Source organism: Leuresthes tenuis, unplaced genomic scaffold, assembly GCF_036924035.1.
Source record: "Leuresthes tenuis unplaced genomic scaffold, fLeuTen1.0.hap1 SCAF_4, whole genome shotgun sequence".
Taxonomy (NCBI): domain Eukaryota; kingdom Metazoa; phylum Chordata; class Actinopteri; order Atheriniformes; family Atherinopsidae; genus Leuresthes; species Leuresthes tenuis.
This window is the reverse complement of record NW_027325358.1, coordinates 991,612-1,006,582: the sequence shown is the minus strand read 5'-3', so window position 1 is coordinate 1,006,582 and position 14,971 is coordinate 991,612. Positions and strand designations below refer to the sequence as shown.

The 14,971-nt window shown below is 48.2% G+C and overlaps 3 protein-coding genes across 5 annotated transcripts in view; 2 read left to right on the top strand and 1 right to left on the bottom strand.

Annotated features, from left to right (window-relative positions):
* The first annotated feature begins 905 nt into the window (after positions 1-905).
* On the top strand, positions 906-3,921 carry LOC140305169 (uncharacterized). Its single transcript, XM_072383925.1, has 3 exons — positions 906-1,205; positions 1,837-2,778; positions 3,830-3,921. The coding sequence occupies exons 1-3, from the start codon at positions 1,160-1,162 to the stop codon at positions 3,919-3,921; spliced, it is 1,080 nt and encodes a 359-aa protein (XP_072240026.1). The 5' UTR covers positions 906-1,159.
* Positions 3,922-4,114: 193 nt separating this feature from the next.
* Positions 4,115-9,787, top strand: gas8 (growth arrest-specific 8). Its single transcript, XM_072384045.1, has 11 exons — positions 4,115-4,205; positions 4,397-4,486; positions 5,097-5,294; positions 5,681-5,887; positions 5,963-6,017; positions 6,296-6,501; positions 7,587-7,754; positions 8,213-8,299; positions 8,370-8,579; positions 8,687-8,752; positions 9,290-9,787. Exons 1-11 carry the CDS (start codon positions 4,203-4,205, stop codon positions 9,407-9,409), a joined length of 1,410 nt encoding a protein of 469 aa, XP_072240146.1. The 5' UTR covers positions 4,115-4,202; the 3' UTR covers positions 9,410-9,787.
* Positions 9,788-11,127: 1,340 nt separating this feature from the next.
* kif16ba (kinesin family member 16Ba) overlaps positions 11,128-14,971 on the bottom strand; it is a 33,457-nt gene continuing 29,613 nt past the window's right edge. For all 3 annotated transcript variants that reach the window (XM_072384026.1, XM_072384027.1, XM_072384028.1), the window contains 4 exons: positions 14,846-14,968; positions 12,478-12,567; positions 11,890-11,973; positions 11,128-11,511 (listed from right to left, as the gene is read on the bottom strand). In XM_072384026.1, the coding sequence (XP_072240127.1) occupies positions 11,350-11,511; positions 11,890-11,973; positions 12,478-12,567; positions 14,846-14,968 (459 nt within the window). In that variant the 3' untranslated portion in view covers positions 11,128-11,349. The remainder of the gene's footprint in view (positions 11,512-11,889; positions 11,974-12,477; positions 12,568-14,845; positions 14,969-14,971) is intronic.

Sequence of the window (14,971 nt, the reverse complement as noted above, 5' to 3'; positions counted from 1 at the left end):
TGCTTTTAGGGGCCTGATAACTGAAGGCTCTGCCTCCCGTTCTGCTTTTAGGGGCCTGATAACTGAAGGCTCTGCCTCCCATTCTGCTTTTAGGGGCCTGATAACTGAAGGCTCTGCCTCCCATTCTGCTTTTAGGGGCCTGATAACTGAAGGCTCTGCCTCCCATTCTGCTGTTAGGGGCCTGATAACTGAAGGCTCTGCCTCCCATTCTGCTTTTAGGGGCCTGATAACTGAAGGCTCTGCCTCCCATTCTGCTTTTAGGGGCCTGATAACTGAAGGCTCTGCCTCCCATTCTGCTTTTAGGGGCCTGATAACTGAAGGCTCTGCCTCCCGTTCTGCTTTTAGGGGCCTGATAACTGAAGGCTCTGCCTCCCATTCTGCTTTTAGGGGCCTGATAACTGAAGGCTCTGCCTCCCATTCTGCTTTTAGGGGCCTGATAACTGAAGGCTCTGCCTCCCATTCTGCTTTTAGAAACTCTGGGAACCACAAGGAAACCTGCAGCCTGAGAGCAAAGTGCTCTGTTGGGGAAATATCCAACTGTGAGATCTTTAAGATGTGATGGAGCTCGGTCATTAAGAGCTTTATATGTGAGGAGAAGAAGCTTAGATTCTATTCTGAATCTAACAGGGAGCCAATGAAGAGAAGCTAAAACTGGAGAAACATGATCTCTGCTGTTAGATCTCATCAGAACTCTGGCTGCAGGGTTTTGGATCAGCTGGAGGCTTTTCAGAGAATCTGTGGGACAGAACAATAATAAGGAATTACAGTAGTTCAGTCCTGAAGGAACAGATGCATGGAGCAGTTTCTCTGCTCTGAGACAGGATGTTCCTGATTTATTATGAAGGTGAAAGGAGGCAGAAACCTGTTTTATATGGAGTCAGAGGACAGATCCTGGGCAGAAATAACTCCTGAAAAGAAAGAGAAACTTAACTTGACAGGATGAACCTACAACCTGAAAACATGAAGAAGAAGCTGAAAACAGGACAAAACAAAACTCAAAACGTGACACTTTGAGGAACAAGTCGCCAGAAACCCATTTTTCTGTGGGAACACAGTAAAAAGGAAGCAGTTGGTGGTTATATTTCCTCTTTCCCCACAGCCTGTAATAGACCTTTAATTCCCGCCACTCCTCTTCCTTTTTCACAGTCTGGCTGCAGAGATGCTGCTTTACCTTCTGCTGGCTGCACACTTCTGTCACATCTCAGGTAAAAACATTCGAAAAGATCTTCATAAGAAGCTGGTCAGTATGAGAGAGCAGGGATTATTTTAAATCTTAAATACTTTACTTCAATCTTTACATTTTAAACTCCTCATCAAACCTGGAGCCTGTTGGTCCAACGGGAGAATCAATCAGGTCGATTCCTCCATTATTTAAACATGTTGGATCAAAATACTGTCCAGTAATCTCTGTGTTGCATGTTTTCATTTTTCTGTTGCTTCGCTGAGGCCTTTTGCCTGCTCTGTTGTGTCTGATTATTTCCTCTTTTTTGCAGTTCTGCTGCATTTCTGATGCACTCTGAGTCATTCTGAGTCATTCTGACTCCCCTGATGTGTTAAAGACATCAATGACTCACAATCAGCTGTACAGAGTATAAGGAAAACAGGGCAAAAAGCTCCATTTTTACACAAAACACCTTAAATGGAACGAAATATATATATTTATATATAGATAACAGCTGTGTTAGATTCTAAAGACAAAGTTTGGGAGGTTCCTCCGACTTCTAGGGTAGTTTCAGATAATTTTTCCCTACTGGAGGCTCAGAGAAATGAAGTTTGTAGCTGAAATGCAGCAAAAGAAGAAGAGAAATGCCGAACTGACCGACTCCTTCCTTGCAGGGATCCTCCAGCAGACCGTGATGCTGCACTCAGTCGCTGCTCTTCCCTGTCCGCATGCAACGGGAGATGTCTCCTGGAGCAGATTAAAGGAAAACGGTGAAAAGATGCTTCTTGTCAGCATCATAAACGGCCAGGAGAGCAGGACTGACACGCGCTACGGGTCGCAGGCGGACGGCGCGCTGCTTATCAATAAGGTTGAAGAGTCTGATGAGAGGATGTATCTGTGCAACACGAGGAAGACGGTTTACCTGAGAGTGACCACAGACCCCAGAGAGGTGTCCGTCCCCGCAGAGAGCGGGAGAAACGGCTTCAAACCAGAGCAAACGGGAGGAGCTGCAGACATCCAGCGGAGCCCGGACTGGTGGAAAGTCCCCGCCGGGGTGGTCGCAGGCGCGTCCCTGACGCTTCTGTCCATCCTGGCCCTGAAACTCTGCTCAAAGAGAGCAAAGCGCGTCCACAGCAGCAGCACCGTCCCCGACACGGTGTACGAGGAGATCCAAGAGCCCAGCGCGCACTTTGGAGCTGAGAGTCCGTACTACTCCACCATCACCGGAACACCACCCAGCTCCACCGCCGCCGACCTCCAGCCGTACAGCGCCGTCAGCAGGCCGCAGGCCGAGGCGCGCAGCGACCGGGCCGGGGTCCACTCCCTGGTCCAGCCTCCGGGAAGCACCGCCGGGCTCTACTCCCTGGTCCAGCCTCCGGGAAGCACCGCCGGGCTCTACTCCCTGGTCCAGCCTCCGGGAGGCACCGCCGGGCTCTACTCCCTGGTCCAGCCTCCGGGAGGCACCGCCGGGCTCTACTCCCTGGTCCAGCCTCCGGGAGGCACCGCCGGGCTCTACTCCCTGGTCCAGCCTCCGGGAGGCACCGCCGGGCTCCACTCCCTGGTCCAGCCTCCGGGAAGCACCGCCGGGCTCTACTCCCTGGTCCAGCCTCCGGGAGGCACCGCCGGGGTCCACTCCGACTGTCCGGCCTGAGGGAGCCAAAGTTCCGCTTGGTGCTGATCCGTTTCTTCCACTTCCACAGGTTGCTGGAGCCAAGGGCGTAACCATGGTTTAGACATTGGGGGGGTCCAAGAAAAACAAAATTGTTAAGTGCATTATCTACAATTCTTTATTTATATATGAAAAATTGGACATTTAGAACATAGTTTAGAGGACTACATTGACCATGTAAGTTCACATCTAAAGGAATAGTGTAATTTCTCCGAGACAGTGACTGCCCCCCCACTTTGTTTTGGTTAGTTGCTTACTGTTTACTGACCTTAAACACACCTACCAATTACAGTTATGCTCTTCCAGTAGTTCTGTAGCAAATAGGACAGCTTCCAATGGAAAACGACCAAATACCCAAAGCATGTTTATGGAAATATTTTAATAACTAATGATGTAACAAATTACAGACTTTTCCTTTAACAAAAAATGTGCTGAGGACTTTTGAGTCCAGGTTCATTTCTATTGTGTCAATGTCTCAAAATGTGCATTAACAATGAAAAGTCTAATAGTCTAATGTTATTTTTGTTTTAAGTTGTTTTATTTTGAAAGGGGGCGGAAGTTTATTTTGTTGATTCCGTGTTGGATTTCCTGTTCTGGTACAATCTGCTCTGTTGAGCAGCGGCTCCGTCAAAAGTAGAAGTAGTTCCAAATCCAAAGTGATGATTCTGTAAAATGTTGTTCTGACCCAAAGTTCAGGTGTGACTGAAATGCTCAGATTTAAGAAGATAAACTGAAGATTATGATGTGATGATCTGAATTCTGTTCAGGTTTTAGGGCGGATTCTGGTTCTGATGGTTCTCTGAACTCTTATAAATTCATCAGGATGTTTCTGTTTGAGTTGGAATGAATCATTAAAATATTCAGTTTCAGAAGCTTGTCCCGCAGCATCATTAAAAACGACCGTTCAGCTCAAACATTTCTGGTTCTGAACAGGTTCTGTTCCAGAGGAAAAGATCCAAATCATTTCTGCACGAGGTTCTGAACAAGTTCTGTTCCAGAGGAAAAGATCCAGATCATTTCTGCACGAGGTTCTGAACAGGACCTGGAGCTGGACCTGGACCTGGACCTGGAGCTGGACCCGAGTCCTTGAAGAAGCTCAAACTCAGACTGATCTTTGAAATCAGAGGAAACCGGGAAATAGTTTTAATCAGAATATTCTGCTGTGAAATGGTTTTTACTCACATTATTATCACCTTACAACGTTTCATTATTTCGATCACAGAAGGATAAATTATGCAGAAGCTAAAAGTTTGAGGCCGCCACGTGACCGCGTTGTCATGGTAACCCATTTAGTTTACCTTGGACTCATCAGCTAGCAAACAGTGAACATTCAGATCGTCTCCGTCATCTTCTGCTGCCGGCTGTGAAACGATGGTGAGAACAACTTTTATTTAATCTGTAACTTCTTTAACTGTCCCGCTGTGAGGCGGCTGTTAGCATGTTAGCTTAGCATCCGCTAGCTCAGAGAGCGAGTCCGCCAGGAGACAGTTAGCCCGGGAAGCTAACGGGCCTAAAGGGACGCAGCAGCTTTAACGGTGTGAATGTCGGTGTTTCTGTTGCTTCAGCCACCGAAGAATAAAAGCAAGAACCCCGGGAAGGTGAAGCCGCCGGCGGTGGTGGACGGGCTGTCCACGGAGGAGATGTCCAAGGACCAGGTCAGAGCTGCTAATCGGTGCTAACGCGGCTAACTGGAGCTAACGTTAGCATCAGTTGTGTTTCTTTATTTAAGATTAAAATATGTCACAAATTAAAGAAACACAATTTGCAAACAAATGAAACAAAGTAAAGTGAAAACACCATTTTAAGTGTGTAATTTTTATTATATAATCACAGTCTGAGGATAATAATTTGTTTTTAAGTTAATTTAAAAGAATCAAACTGCAGAAAGAATAGAAAAATACTTAATTCAGGACATTAAAGGTTTAATTTAAAGGAAATATTTTCTTATTTTAGCTTAAAACATTTAATAAAACATAAGTTTAACCTCATCTGTGTTCATATTCTGGTAAAAATCAAATTTAACTTTGATATTAAACACTGAGAATCAGGAAGAAAGTCCAGATTTAACACGTTAAAAGTTTGATATTACATGTTGTGGGCTGGATTCAAAACGTCTGTTTGAGCCTTTTTCTCAGTGAGTTATTGGGCTGTGAACACTGTGAATGATGCAGATTCTAAGCGTCTGTTTTGGGCTTAAATAAGAACTGACAGCCCGACCCGATTCATCCGTCTGTGGATGTTCATGTTTGATGTCTGAACCTGCAGCTGGAGGAGCACATCGTTCGCCTCCGAGAGGAGCTGGACAGGGAGCGGGAGGAGAGGAGCTACTTCCAGCTGGAGAGGGACAAGCTCCAGGCCTTCTGGGAGATCTCCAAGAGGAACCTGGAGGAGTCTGAGGCCGAGCTGAGGAACAGGAGCCGGCAGAGGGAGGAGGCCGAGGAGCGCCACCGAGTGGAGATCTCTGTGAGCTGCTCGTGTTCACGTGAACTGAATCCAACTTTATCCTAAAGATAGATTTTAAATACTTTAACGAGGATGAGACCTCAGAACCTTTAACTCTAATGCCCAAAGGTAAAAGTATAGAGAACAGCAGAATAGTTTTATTAAAGAGTTCAGGCGTCTGATCTGTTTGACACCTTTTCATGTTCAGTCAGTTTGGTCCAAACTACATAAAAGTCTCTTTCTGCATTGCTGAGTCAGCCAGAGAAAAAGCTGGTTTTTCAGAAGCCACCTGGGCTTCTTCCTCCCCTTCAGATTGAAATGATCCCTTTGGTCTAACTGTAGCTGAACCCAGCATTGACTCCGCCCACATCCTTCCGGCACCGTGACATCACCACGTCTGTTTCCAGGTATACAAGCAGAAGCTGAAGCACGTTCTGTCCGAGCAGCACAACACCGTCTCCGAGCTGAAGATGGAGGGCGTCTCGTCTTCCTCGCTGGTCCAGAACCGGCACACGGAGTCGGAGCTGGCGCTGCGCCGAGGCGTTCAGGGTCTGCAGGCCGACCGCCGGGAGAAGAAGCTCCACAACGAGCGCTGCGTCAAGGAGCTGGAGCTGGTGAGGCGTTCGCTGTCTTCAGTCCTCTGCTTGAGGTTTAGTTCCTTCACCTGACGGCCTCCTCTTCCTCACCAGAAACACCAGGTGGAGCTGATGGAGCTGAACAACGAGTACGACCGCAGGCTCCGACGTAAGAAACGTTTTCACTTCCTGGTCTTCCTTTCTGTAGAGCCTCACCCTAAACCAGTGTTTCCAATTCCGGTCCTAATGACCCACCGCCCTGCATGTTTTAGATGTTTCCCTCCTCCACCACACCTGATTCAAATGATCAGCTCTGCAGCGGCTGATAAGGAGCCATTCATTTGAATCAGGTGTGGTGGAGGAGGGAAACATCTAAAACATGCCGGGCAGTGGGTCATGAGGACCGGAACTGAGAAACACTGCCCTAAACAAAGCCTCCTCCGTCAGGCGTAGAGGTGAAGTATCACCACAAGATGCAGTCTCTGATTGAGGCGGAGGAGAAGAGGAGGAGGACGGCGGTGGGCGAGCTGGAGAGCCAGATGAAGAGTCGCGTGGCGTCTCTGACGGCGGATCATGACCGAGCGCTGCGAGGGGCGGAGGAGTATTTCTCTACTGCTCAGAACAAACTGCAGGAGCAGCTGAAGGAGCTGAAGGTGGGAGACGCCAACAGCTGTGATGGAAAGGAGCTCAGAAATGCTTTTTATCAGCTCTTTGTGAGACTTTGGTCTAAATGTCTGTTGGTTTAAGTCGACTCATCGGCTCCAGAAACACTTCAGCTCTACAGATACAGATAGTTACTGTATTGATCCCAGAGGGAAACAGGTTAGCAGTTAGCTGTAAGTTAGGAGTTAGCTGTGAGTTAGCAGTTAGCTGTGAGTTAGTAGTTAGCTGTAAGTTAGCAGTTAGCTGTGAGTTAGGAGTTAGCTGTGAGTTAGTAGTTAGCAGTTAGCTGTGAGTTAGGAGTTAGCTGTAAGTTAGCAGTTAGCTGTGAGTTAGGAGTTAGCTGTGAGTTAGTAGTTAGCAGTTAGCTGTGAGTTAGTAGTTAGCAGTTAGCTGTGAGTTAGCAGTTAGCTGTAAGTTAGCAGTTAGCTGTGAGTTAGTAGTTAGCTGTGAGTAAGTTAGCTGTGAGTTAGTAGTTAGCAGTTAGCTGTGAGTTAGTAGTTAGCAGTTAGCTGTAAGTTAGCAGTTAGCTGTGAGTTAGTAGTTAGCTGTGAGTAAGTTAGCTGTGAGTTAGCAGTTAGCTGTGAGTTAGTAGTTAGCTGTGAGTAAGTTAGCTGTGAGTTAGTAGTTAGCTGTGAGTTAGTAGTTAGCAGTTAGCTGTGAGTTAGCAGTTAGCTGTGAGTTAGCTGTAAGTTAGCAGTTAGCTGTGAGTTAGTAGTTAGCTGTGAGTTAGGAGTTAGCTGTGAGTTAGGAGTTAGCTGTGAGTTAGTAGTTAGCAGTGAGTTAGCTGTGAGTTAGTAGTTAGCTGTGAGTTAGTAGTTAGCTGTAAGTTAGCAGTCAGCTGTAAGTTAGCAGTAAGTTAGCAGTTAGCTGTAAGTTAGCAGCAGATGCTAGCAAACAATGCTTTCTCATCAGCAGTGATGGACCAAGCCGGAGATGTGCACAGCGTAACTCGCAGTAATGCATGTGAACCGTTAATTACTGCGTTTAAACATTTTGGAAATATTAACCTCATTAAACAGTTGGACCTGGAGATCTTTACAGCTTTCAGCCGCTCTGATGTCCTGTGTCCTGGCAGGAGGAGCTGGGGGAGGTGCAGAAGCAGGAGGCGAGGGTTAGCAAGCAGCTGTCAGCAGCTCAGCAGGAGAACAGACGTCTGACGGAGGAGCTGTGTGAGCTGCAGCAGAAGCTGCCCCAGCTGCAGAGCCAGCTGCAGGAACACGAGCAGAACAAGGACAGCGTGGCGGTGCGTCTCAATGACCTCATGGCAGCCGATTCCTCTTTGAGCCACACATCCCTCGTAGCCCTTCAGACTGGTTTGAATCTTACCTCCCAGGCAGGGCTCAGTGCACCCATCACCACTGTGTGCCTCAGGGCTCCGTCCTGAGGCCCCTTCTTCTCATAATTTACCATATTTTCACCCTCCTCCCTCAGCGACTGCCTCTATGAATTCAGATCCTGGTTTCCCTCAAATGTGCTTAAAGTAACCAGCAATAAAACTGAATTTCTTCTAACTGGTACCAAATCAACACCATTCAAGTCCCACATCAGTAACATCCTTCGGTCCGAACCTTTCCATCTACACAACATTAATCTCAGGCCTCACCTGTTTAGTTCCTGCTGCATTGACCCAGTTCACATCTCATCTTTGTGATTTCATCGTCTCTGTTAACCATCGTTTCATTTAATAACTGTTTGGGACAGAAACGCCGCGCTCATCTGAAGGTGGTGGAGAAGGAGCTCAGGGATCTGACCGTGGAGCACGAGCTGCTGCTGCAGGCCTTCCAGCAGGTAAACCGCCGCTGATTTCCTTCCGGCCTCCTGGCTTTGTGGCGAGTTAACGGTTGCGAACGCCCGGCAGGTCCAGCAGGAGCGCGACGAGCTGCTGCGGCGGCAGAGGGAGAGCATCCTGGACCTGCAGCAGAGGAGCGGGCTGAAGAGGATGCTGCTGGAGAGGAAGCTGGCGGCGCTGACAGAAACGCTGGAGAAGAAGGAGGCGCAGCTGTGCGCCGCGCTGTCCGTCTCCAGCATCGACCCGACGGCGCGCAGCAATGCTGCCAACAAGCTGGAGGTGAGAATCCCTTTAGTGCCTAAAGGTGCCTGAGAAACGGCTGAAGCAGCGCTTAGACGTGTCCGAGTCCAGTTTCAGTCGAACCTCAAACTGTTGCCTGTCTGCAGGAGATTCTGGAGTCCAAACGGGTCGCCATCGACGCGCTGCAGGAGGAACTGGACCGAGAGTGTAAGGTGAGTGACCGACGGCGCTCTGGTTCCCGCCGCCCCAGCTCAGCTGGTGACGGCGCTCTGGTTCCCGCCGCCCCAGCTCAGGTGGTAACGGCGCTCTGGTTCCCGCCGCCCCAGCTCAGCTGGTGACGGCGCTCTGGTTCCAGCTGGTGACGGCGCTCTGGTTCCAGCTGGTGACGGCGCCCTGGTTCCCGCCGCCCCAGCTCAGGTGGTGACGGCGCTCTGGTTCCCGCCGCCCCAGCTCAGCTGGTGACGGCGCTCTGGTGACGGCGCTCTGGTTCCCGCCGCCCCAGCTCAGCTGGTGACGGCGCCCTGGTTCCCGCCGCCCCAGCTCAGCTGGTGACGGCGCCCTGGTTCCCGCCGCCCCAGCTCAGCTGGTGACGGCGCCCTGGTTCCCGCCGCCCCAGCTCAGCTGGTGACGGCGCTCTGGTTCCCGCCGCCCCAGCTCAGCTGGTGACGGCGCCCTGGTTCCCGCCGCCCCAGCTCAGGTGGTAACGGCGCTCTGGTTCCAGCTGGTGACGGCGCTCCTCTCATCTGCAGGACTACGACCAGCTGCTGCACAGCTGTAAGGAGCGGCTGCAGGATTCAGGCGTCCCGCTGCACGACTTCCTGTTCAGGCCCGCCGAGCAGATCCTGGAGGCAGCGACGCCCAAACTCTGAGCTCCTCCAGGTGAGCGCTGACACGCTCCCCGTGGACTCTGAACACTCTGACCCTTAAAGAAGTCATGTTTCCTCCTCTTCCTGACACACCTGTGACTCAGGAGGAAGCCCGGATCGTCACAGGATGGAGTCCAACAGGGACCCGTTAACGAGGCTGCAGAAGGTCAGTCTGCTCTGCTGCTGGGGGGTTACCCTGTAACCATGACGACGCCTGCTGGTGAACAACAAAGCGCTGTTGTTTTCAGCAGCTGCTAACTGTAACTTCCTGTTAAACATTCACCTGTTGCTGGAAACTGAAATGATGAGATCACACTTTGACATTTGGTCCTAACTGAGGAAAATTCACACATTTCTGCTTCTGATTGTTTTTATTTCATTTTCCACACTTGGAGAACTAAATAAACTGTTTTTTTTTCTTTAAGTTATTGTTTTTAATTAAATTTGCTTGACTCGCTTAATCTGCCGGTCGGGTCGCGGGGGGCTGGAGCCTAACCCAGAGAGAGGCGGGGTCACCTGGACAGGTGACCCCATCACAGGTCACACAGAGACTCACTCACTCCTGAGGACAGTTTAGAGTCACCAGTTAACCTGACAGCATGTCTTTGGAGGGTGGGAGGAACCCAGAGAGAACCCCACATACACGGGAGAACCTGCAGGCTCCACTCTGACAGAACCAGCCGGGAGTTGGACCTGGAACCTCTGCTGAGGCGCCGCTGCTGACCACCACCCTGCAGCCCCTAATTTGCTTGATTGTCAAAGTCATGAAGTCATGGTGCTGCTGAGAGATGAAGGTTTTTTCTACTTAAAGCTTCCATATGTAGTAAAAATCCCTTCTTCCTGTTCCTGGGAGCATATATTATATATAAAACTCCCCAAAAACAACAAATATTTATTTAGTTCCCTTTGTTTGAACACAACACCGGTCCTCTCCTCACTCTCGCTGTGCTAACGTTACATTATCGGCATGTTTCTGATAAAGATGGAGGTCTCCAGGTACAACTGTTTAATGAGGTTAATATTTCCAACATGTTTAAACGCAGTAATTAACGGTTCACATGCATTACTACGAGTTACGCTGTGCACATCTCCGGCTTGGTCCATCACTGTTGATGAGAAAGCATTGTTTGCTAGCATCTGCTGCTAACTTACAGCTAACTGCTAGCTTAATGCTAACTTACAGCTAACAGCTAACTTAAAGCTAAGGAGCTTAAAGTCTTTCTCATAAATCTTTCTAAAACCTTAGAAAACTGTGTCAAAGTCTCAAAAAAGAACAAAAAGGAATTTGTCACCTTAAGGGCGTCCTTAACTGAAGTGATGCTGACCCGGTCGGTCTGGACTGATTCGGCCGTTCTGTGGACGAAGAAGACTCCAGATGTGCAGCTTGATGTCTGAACGCTGCTCTGAAGCTCGTCTTTCAACCTTTGGGTGAACAACATTCTCATGTAATATGTAAATAAGGGGGCGTGGTTATCCAATCAGAGAGCAGAGCTAATTTAAGTCAGATTTACCTCCATCGGCTGATTTTTACATTTTTGTATGTTTATTTCAGGATTTATTGTTCTTTAATATTTGTTTATTTAACATAAACTGATGTTTAATGTTTGGATCCTTAAATACACCAATCAGGACAGCGATGGAGGATAAATCTGTTGGATTATTAAATTAAAAAGACTTTGGATGGCAGATTTCCTCACAGAGACGACATTTTAACTGCAGAAGAAGTTGATACATTCGGTTTGATTTATTTCTACACTGAAAACGTGCAGTTTGTAAACTTCAAACACCCAGAACCCAAAGACCAGAGTTCAGGATGGGAGCTGTGAGAGTTCTGCCTCCTCTTCTTCACCTCCGGAGGGAGAAAGGCACCGAGAAGCCTTTCTTCTTCTTCTTCTTTTTGGTTAAACGAAGGTTTCTGCAGACTCTGCTGGCGCTCGGTCCGCTCAGCCGGTGCCGTGGCTGCTGTACTCGAAGACGCCCTTCTTGAAGAACGGCGAGAACTCGTAGACGTCGAGTTTGGACAGACGGAAAACGCCGTCTTCGTCGGCTCTGAGTGGAGAGCTGGAGGACGACATCATCACCTGGAAGACGTTCCTCAGGTAACGCTGCAGAGGAGAGGAGGTCAGTGAGGCTCCGCCCCCAACGTTTTAAAGCGGTGAACAATAAAAAGTTTAGATTTGTAGTTTTGAACATGAAGGTTTAACAATGGAAACGTGTCTGGAGCAGCTTTCAGTGACTGTTGCTGCCTCAGATTCTACGTTTGGTTCCAAATATACTGAAGCTGCTCAGAGAAGATGCCGAGATTCATTTCTTTGGTTGAATAAAGGTTCAAACTAATCACAGGTTTAACTGTTTGTTCCACTAATTAAAACTTACTGAGAGGATAGTTTGTCTTTTTTAAAGCCACACCTGCAGAGTCTGATTACCTCACCTGTCCTGCGTCTAACAACCAATCACAGCAGAGCATCCTAACAGTGTCGTACCTCCAGGTGACTCCGGCGCTCCGCCACCATTCGCTCGTCCCGGTTCCCAAACAGCTTCTTCGGTGGGAACTCGAGAGCAGCCAGCTGAAAGAAAGCTTGATTAGAGACAACGATGTTCTGCAGACACCAGATGTTCTGCAGACACCAGATGTTCTGCAGGCAGACACCAGATGTTCCGCAGACACCAGATGTTCTGCAGGCAGACACCAGATGTTCTGCAGACACCAGATGTTCCAGACACCAGATGTTCCGCAGACACCAGATGTCCTGCAGATACCAGATGTTCCAGACACCAGATGTTCCAGACACCAGATGTTCCGCAGACACCAGATGTTCCGCAGACACCAGATGTTCCAGACACCAGATGTTCTGACAAATGTTTGGTTTTATCAAGTAAAAACTGCAGAAAAAACATGGTGAGAAGTGAAGAAATCTGTTGGAAAAACTACTTCCTCCCTTTTCAGATGAGGTTTGAACCAGAGGAACTCCAAAAATCTCCCTTTAAGCTGCGATCTTTATCCAAAGCAGCTCAGCACTCATCCTTTAAACTCTGAATGTGTTTTAGTTGAACAACAAACAGCGTCTCACCTCTGGATATTTCAACTTCAGGCTCTTGTGCATTTCCCGGAAGCGGCTGTAGCGTCTGAACACCGCCCACGTCTCATCGCTCACGGAGATCTGAAGGAGGACGAACACACAAACTGAAAGTGTTCTCACTGCCGTGCAGAACAGGAGCTCCAACCATCTGAGGAAAGCTCAATGCTACGAGCAACTAAACGTGCTGAGTCTCTCTTTTTTCTGTCAAAACTCTGAAACAACTGCTGGGAACATCTGTTATTATGCGTAACCATAGCAACGGGAAAGTTAACCTGGTGGAGCAGCTAACTGAGCTTTCCAAAGCCCAACAAATGCCTGGAATAAGAGCCCAAATCAAGATGAGCTGAAGAGGAGACGTCAAGGATGGAGAGCAGGAACAAAATGGAGGAAAAGGAGGAAGCTTTAAGACTATCCGGGCAGACAGAGACTGCAGACAGAGCGCTAACAGTAAAGGAGGAGGATCACAGAGCTGGTTAACAACAGATGGTGGAATCCTGGACCTGGCTGCAGGAACAGCTCTAACAGCTCTCTGCTCAGCTTTAAGACTATCCGGGCAGACAGAGACTGCAGACAGAGCGCTAACAGTAAAGGAGGAGGATCACAGAGCTGGTTAACAACAGATGGTGGAATCCTGGACCTGGCTGCAGGAACAACTCTAACAGCTCTCTGCTCAGCTTTAAGACTATCCGGGCAGACAGAGACTGCAGACAGAGCGCTAACAGTAAAGGAGGAGGATCACAGAGCTGGTTAACAACAGATGGTGGAATCCTGGAGCGTCTCTGCAGCCCAGATGTTGAGCTGCTGGCTGTGAGTTTCTCTCTCAGTTCACCTGAGTTACCTGCTGACGCTGTGTGTGACATCATCAGCTGAGTTGTTGCTAAGCTACAGAAACAGCAGCCCAACCCACTGATGGAGACCTCTGAAGGTTTCTACCCTCCTCTCTGCTGCACTTCAGCTGATCTTTATCATAATTAATCCTGCAGGGATATAATTTACCTTCAGGGGCTAAAGTTTTATTTAATTGGACAGTTCAAAAAGCTACGAGACACTAAAACATCCCAAAGGAAATCTCCTTAAACCTTTAATTTAACATTAAACGAGACAATTCTGAGGAAATGTTTTATGTGCTTGAAGTGACAACTTCGTGAATTTGGGTCAGAAAACCTGATTCTGGCTCGTCTGCCGCCCGTCGTTTTATTAAATCAGTGTTTCAGCAACCTGGACCGGGTCAACGATATCAGAACCAACTGCCTGAGCTCTCAGGTGAGCTGCTGTCGGCCCGAGATCATGAGATGGTAGCAGAAAGTAAGTGAACCCACATTTACACGGGAGATCAGAACCAACCGAGATCAGAACCAACCGAGATCAGAACCAACCGAGATCAGAACCGGCCGAGATCAGAACCGACCGAGATCAGAACCGGCCGAGATCAGAACCGGCCGAGATCAGAACCAACTGAGATCAGAACCGGCCGAGATCAGAACCGGCCGAGATCAGAACCGGCTGAGATCAGAACCGGCTGAGATCAGAACCGGCCGAGATCAGAACCGGCCGAGATCAGAACCGGCCGAGATCAGAACCGGCCGAGATCAGAACCGGCCGAGATCAGAACCGGCCGAGATCAGAACCGGCCGAGATCAGAACCGACCGAGATCAGAACCGGCCGAGATCAGAACCAGCTGCCAATTATGTGTTTAATTCTGCTTTTCTACATTAACTTATTCATTTATTCACATATTTTTAGTCATTCATGTAGTTTTTAGTTATTTCTGGGCCTGTGGTTCTGAGGCGGCACAGAACCCTCCGACCCAGGAAGGTTGGAGTTGGCAGATCTACTTCAGGAAGCTTGAAAACTCCAAATTCCTGAAACTTAAGGTTTTATTACTGAACTTATTACTTATTACTGATAATGTTCTTTTAGCAGCACCGAACACATCCTGTGGCTGTTAGGTTTAAACAGTAATAATAATAATACGCTTAAACTGCTGCCATGTTTCTCTGTATTTCATTTACTGATTTACTGTAGTTATTCAAAGTAATAAATGCAGAAATTAAACTTATTATGCCTGTATTAATAGGTTTTAAGTTCCTTTATAGTAAAGATAACCAGATATTCCCTTTAATCTGTAGCATGGAGACAAATAGAAATATTTGATTCAAATGTCTTCTTGTAAACTCTAAGCCACAGAAATCTGTATATTTACATATTTTCCCTGTATCCAACAGCATCGTAATAACTGCTTTACCCACGGCAGGAAAAGCCTTTGTTTCTTTATTTTAAAGCACAGTTTAAAAAGAAGTCGCCCAGCTGATGCAGACAAACCGAAGCTTTAAAAAAATAATACCAGAACAAACTCACCTTCACCTCGAACTCAAAGTGCTCGTCCTTCCCCTGCCCGCGGAGAACGTAACGAGGAATGCTAATTTTAACGGGCTCCTGGACGCCGTCGCAGCTCGTCCCGGCGGGACGGGACACCAAGTGCTG

Excerpts from the sequence above, each read along its gene's own strand:
- LOC140305169 (XM_072383925.1), top strand. The coding sequence starts at position 1,160 with ATGCTGCTTTACCTTCTGCTGGCTGCACACTTCTGTCACATCTCAG. Across the intron at positions 1,206-1,836 it reads ACACTTCTGTCACATCTCAG|GGATCCTCCAGCAGACCGTG; the intron begins GTAAAAACATTC and ends CCTTCCTTGCAG. Across the intron at positions 2,779-3,829 it reads CCTGGTCCAGCCTCCGGGAG|AGGAAAAGATCCAGATCATT; the intron begins GCACCGCCGGGG and ends GTTCTGTTCCAG.
- gas8 (XM_072384045.1), top strand. Across the intron at positions 5,295-5,680 it reads GCCACCGAGTGGAGATCTCT|GTATACAAGCAGAAGCTGAA; the intron begins GTGAGCTGCTCG and ends GTCTGTTTCCAG. Across the intron at positions 8,580-8,686 it reads ATGCTGCCAACAAGCTGGAG|GAGATTCTGGAGTCCAAACG; the intron begins GTGAGAATCCCT and ends GCCTGTCTGCAG.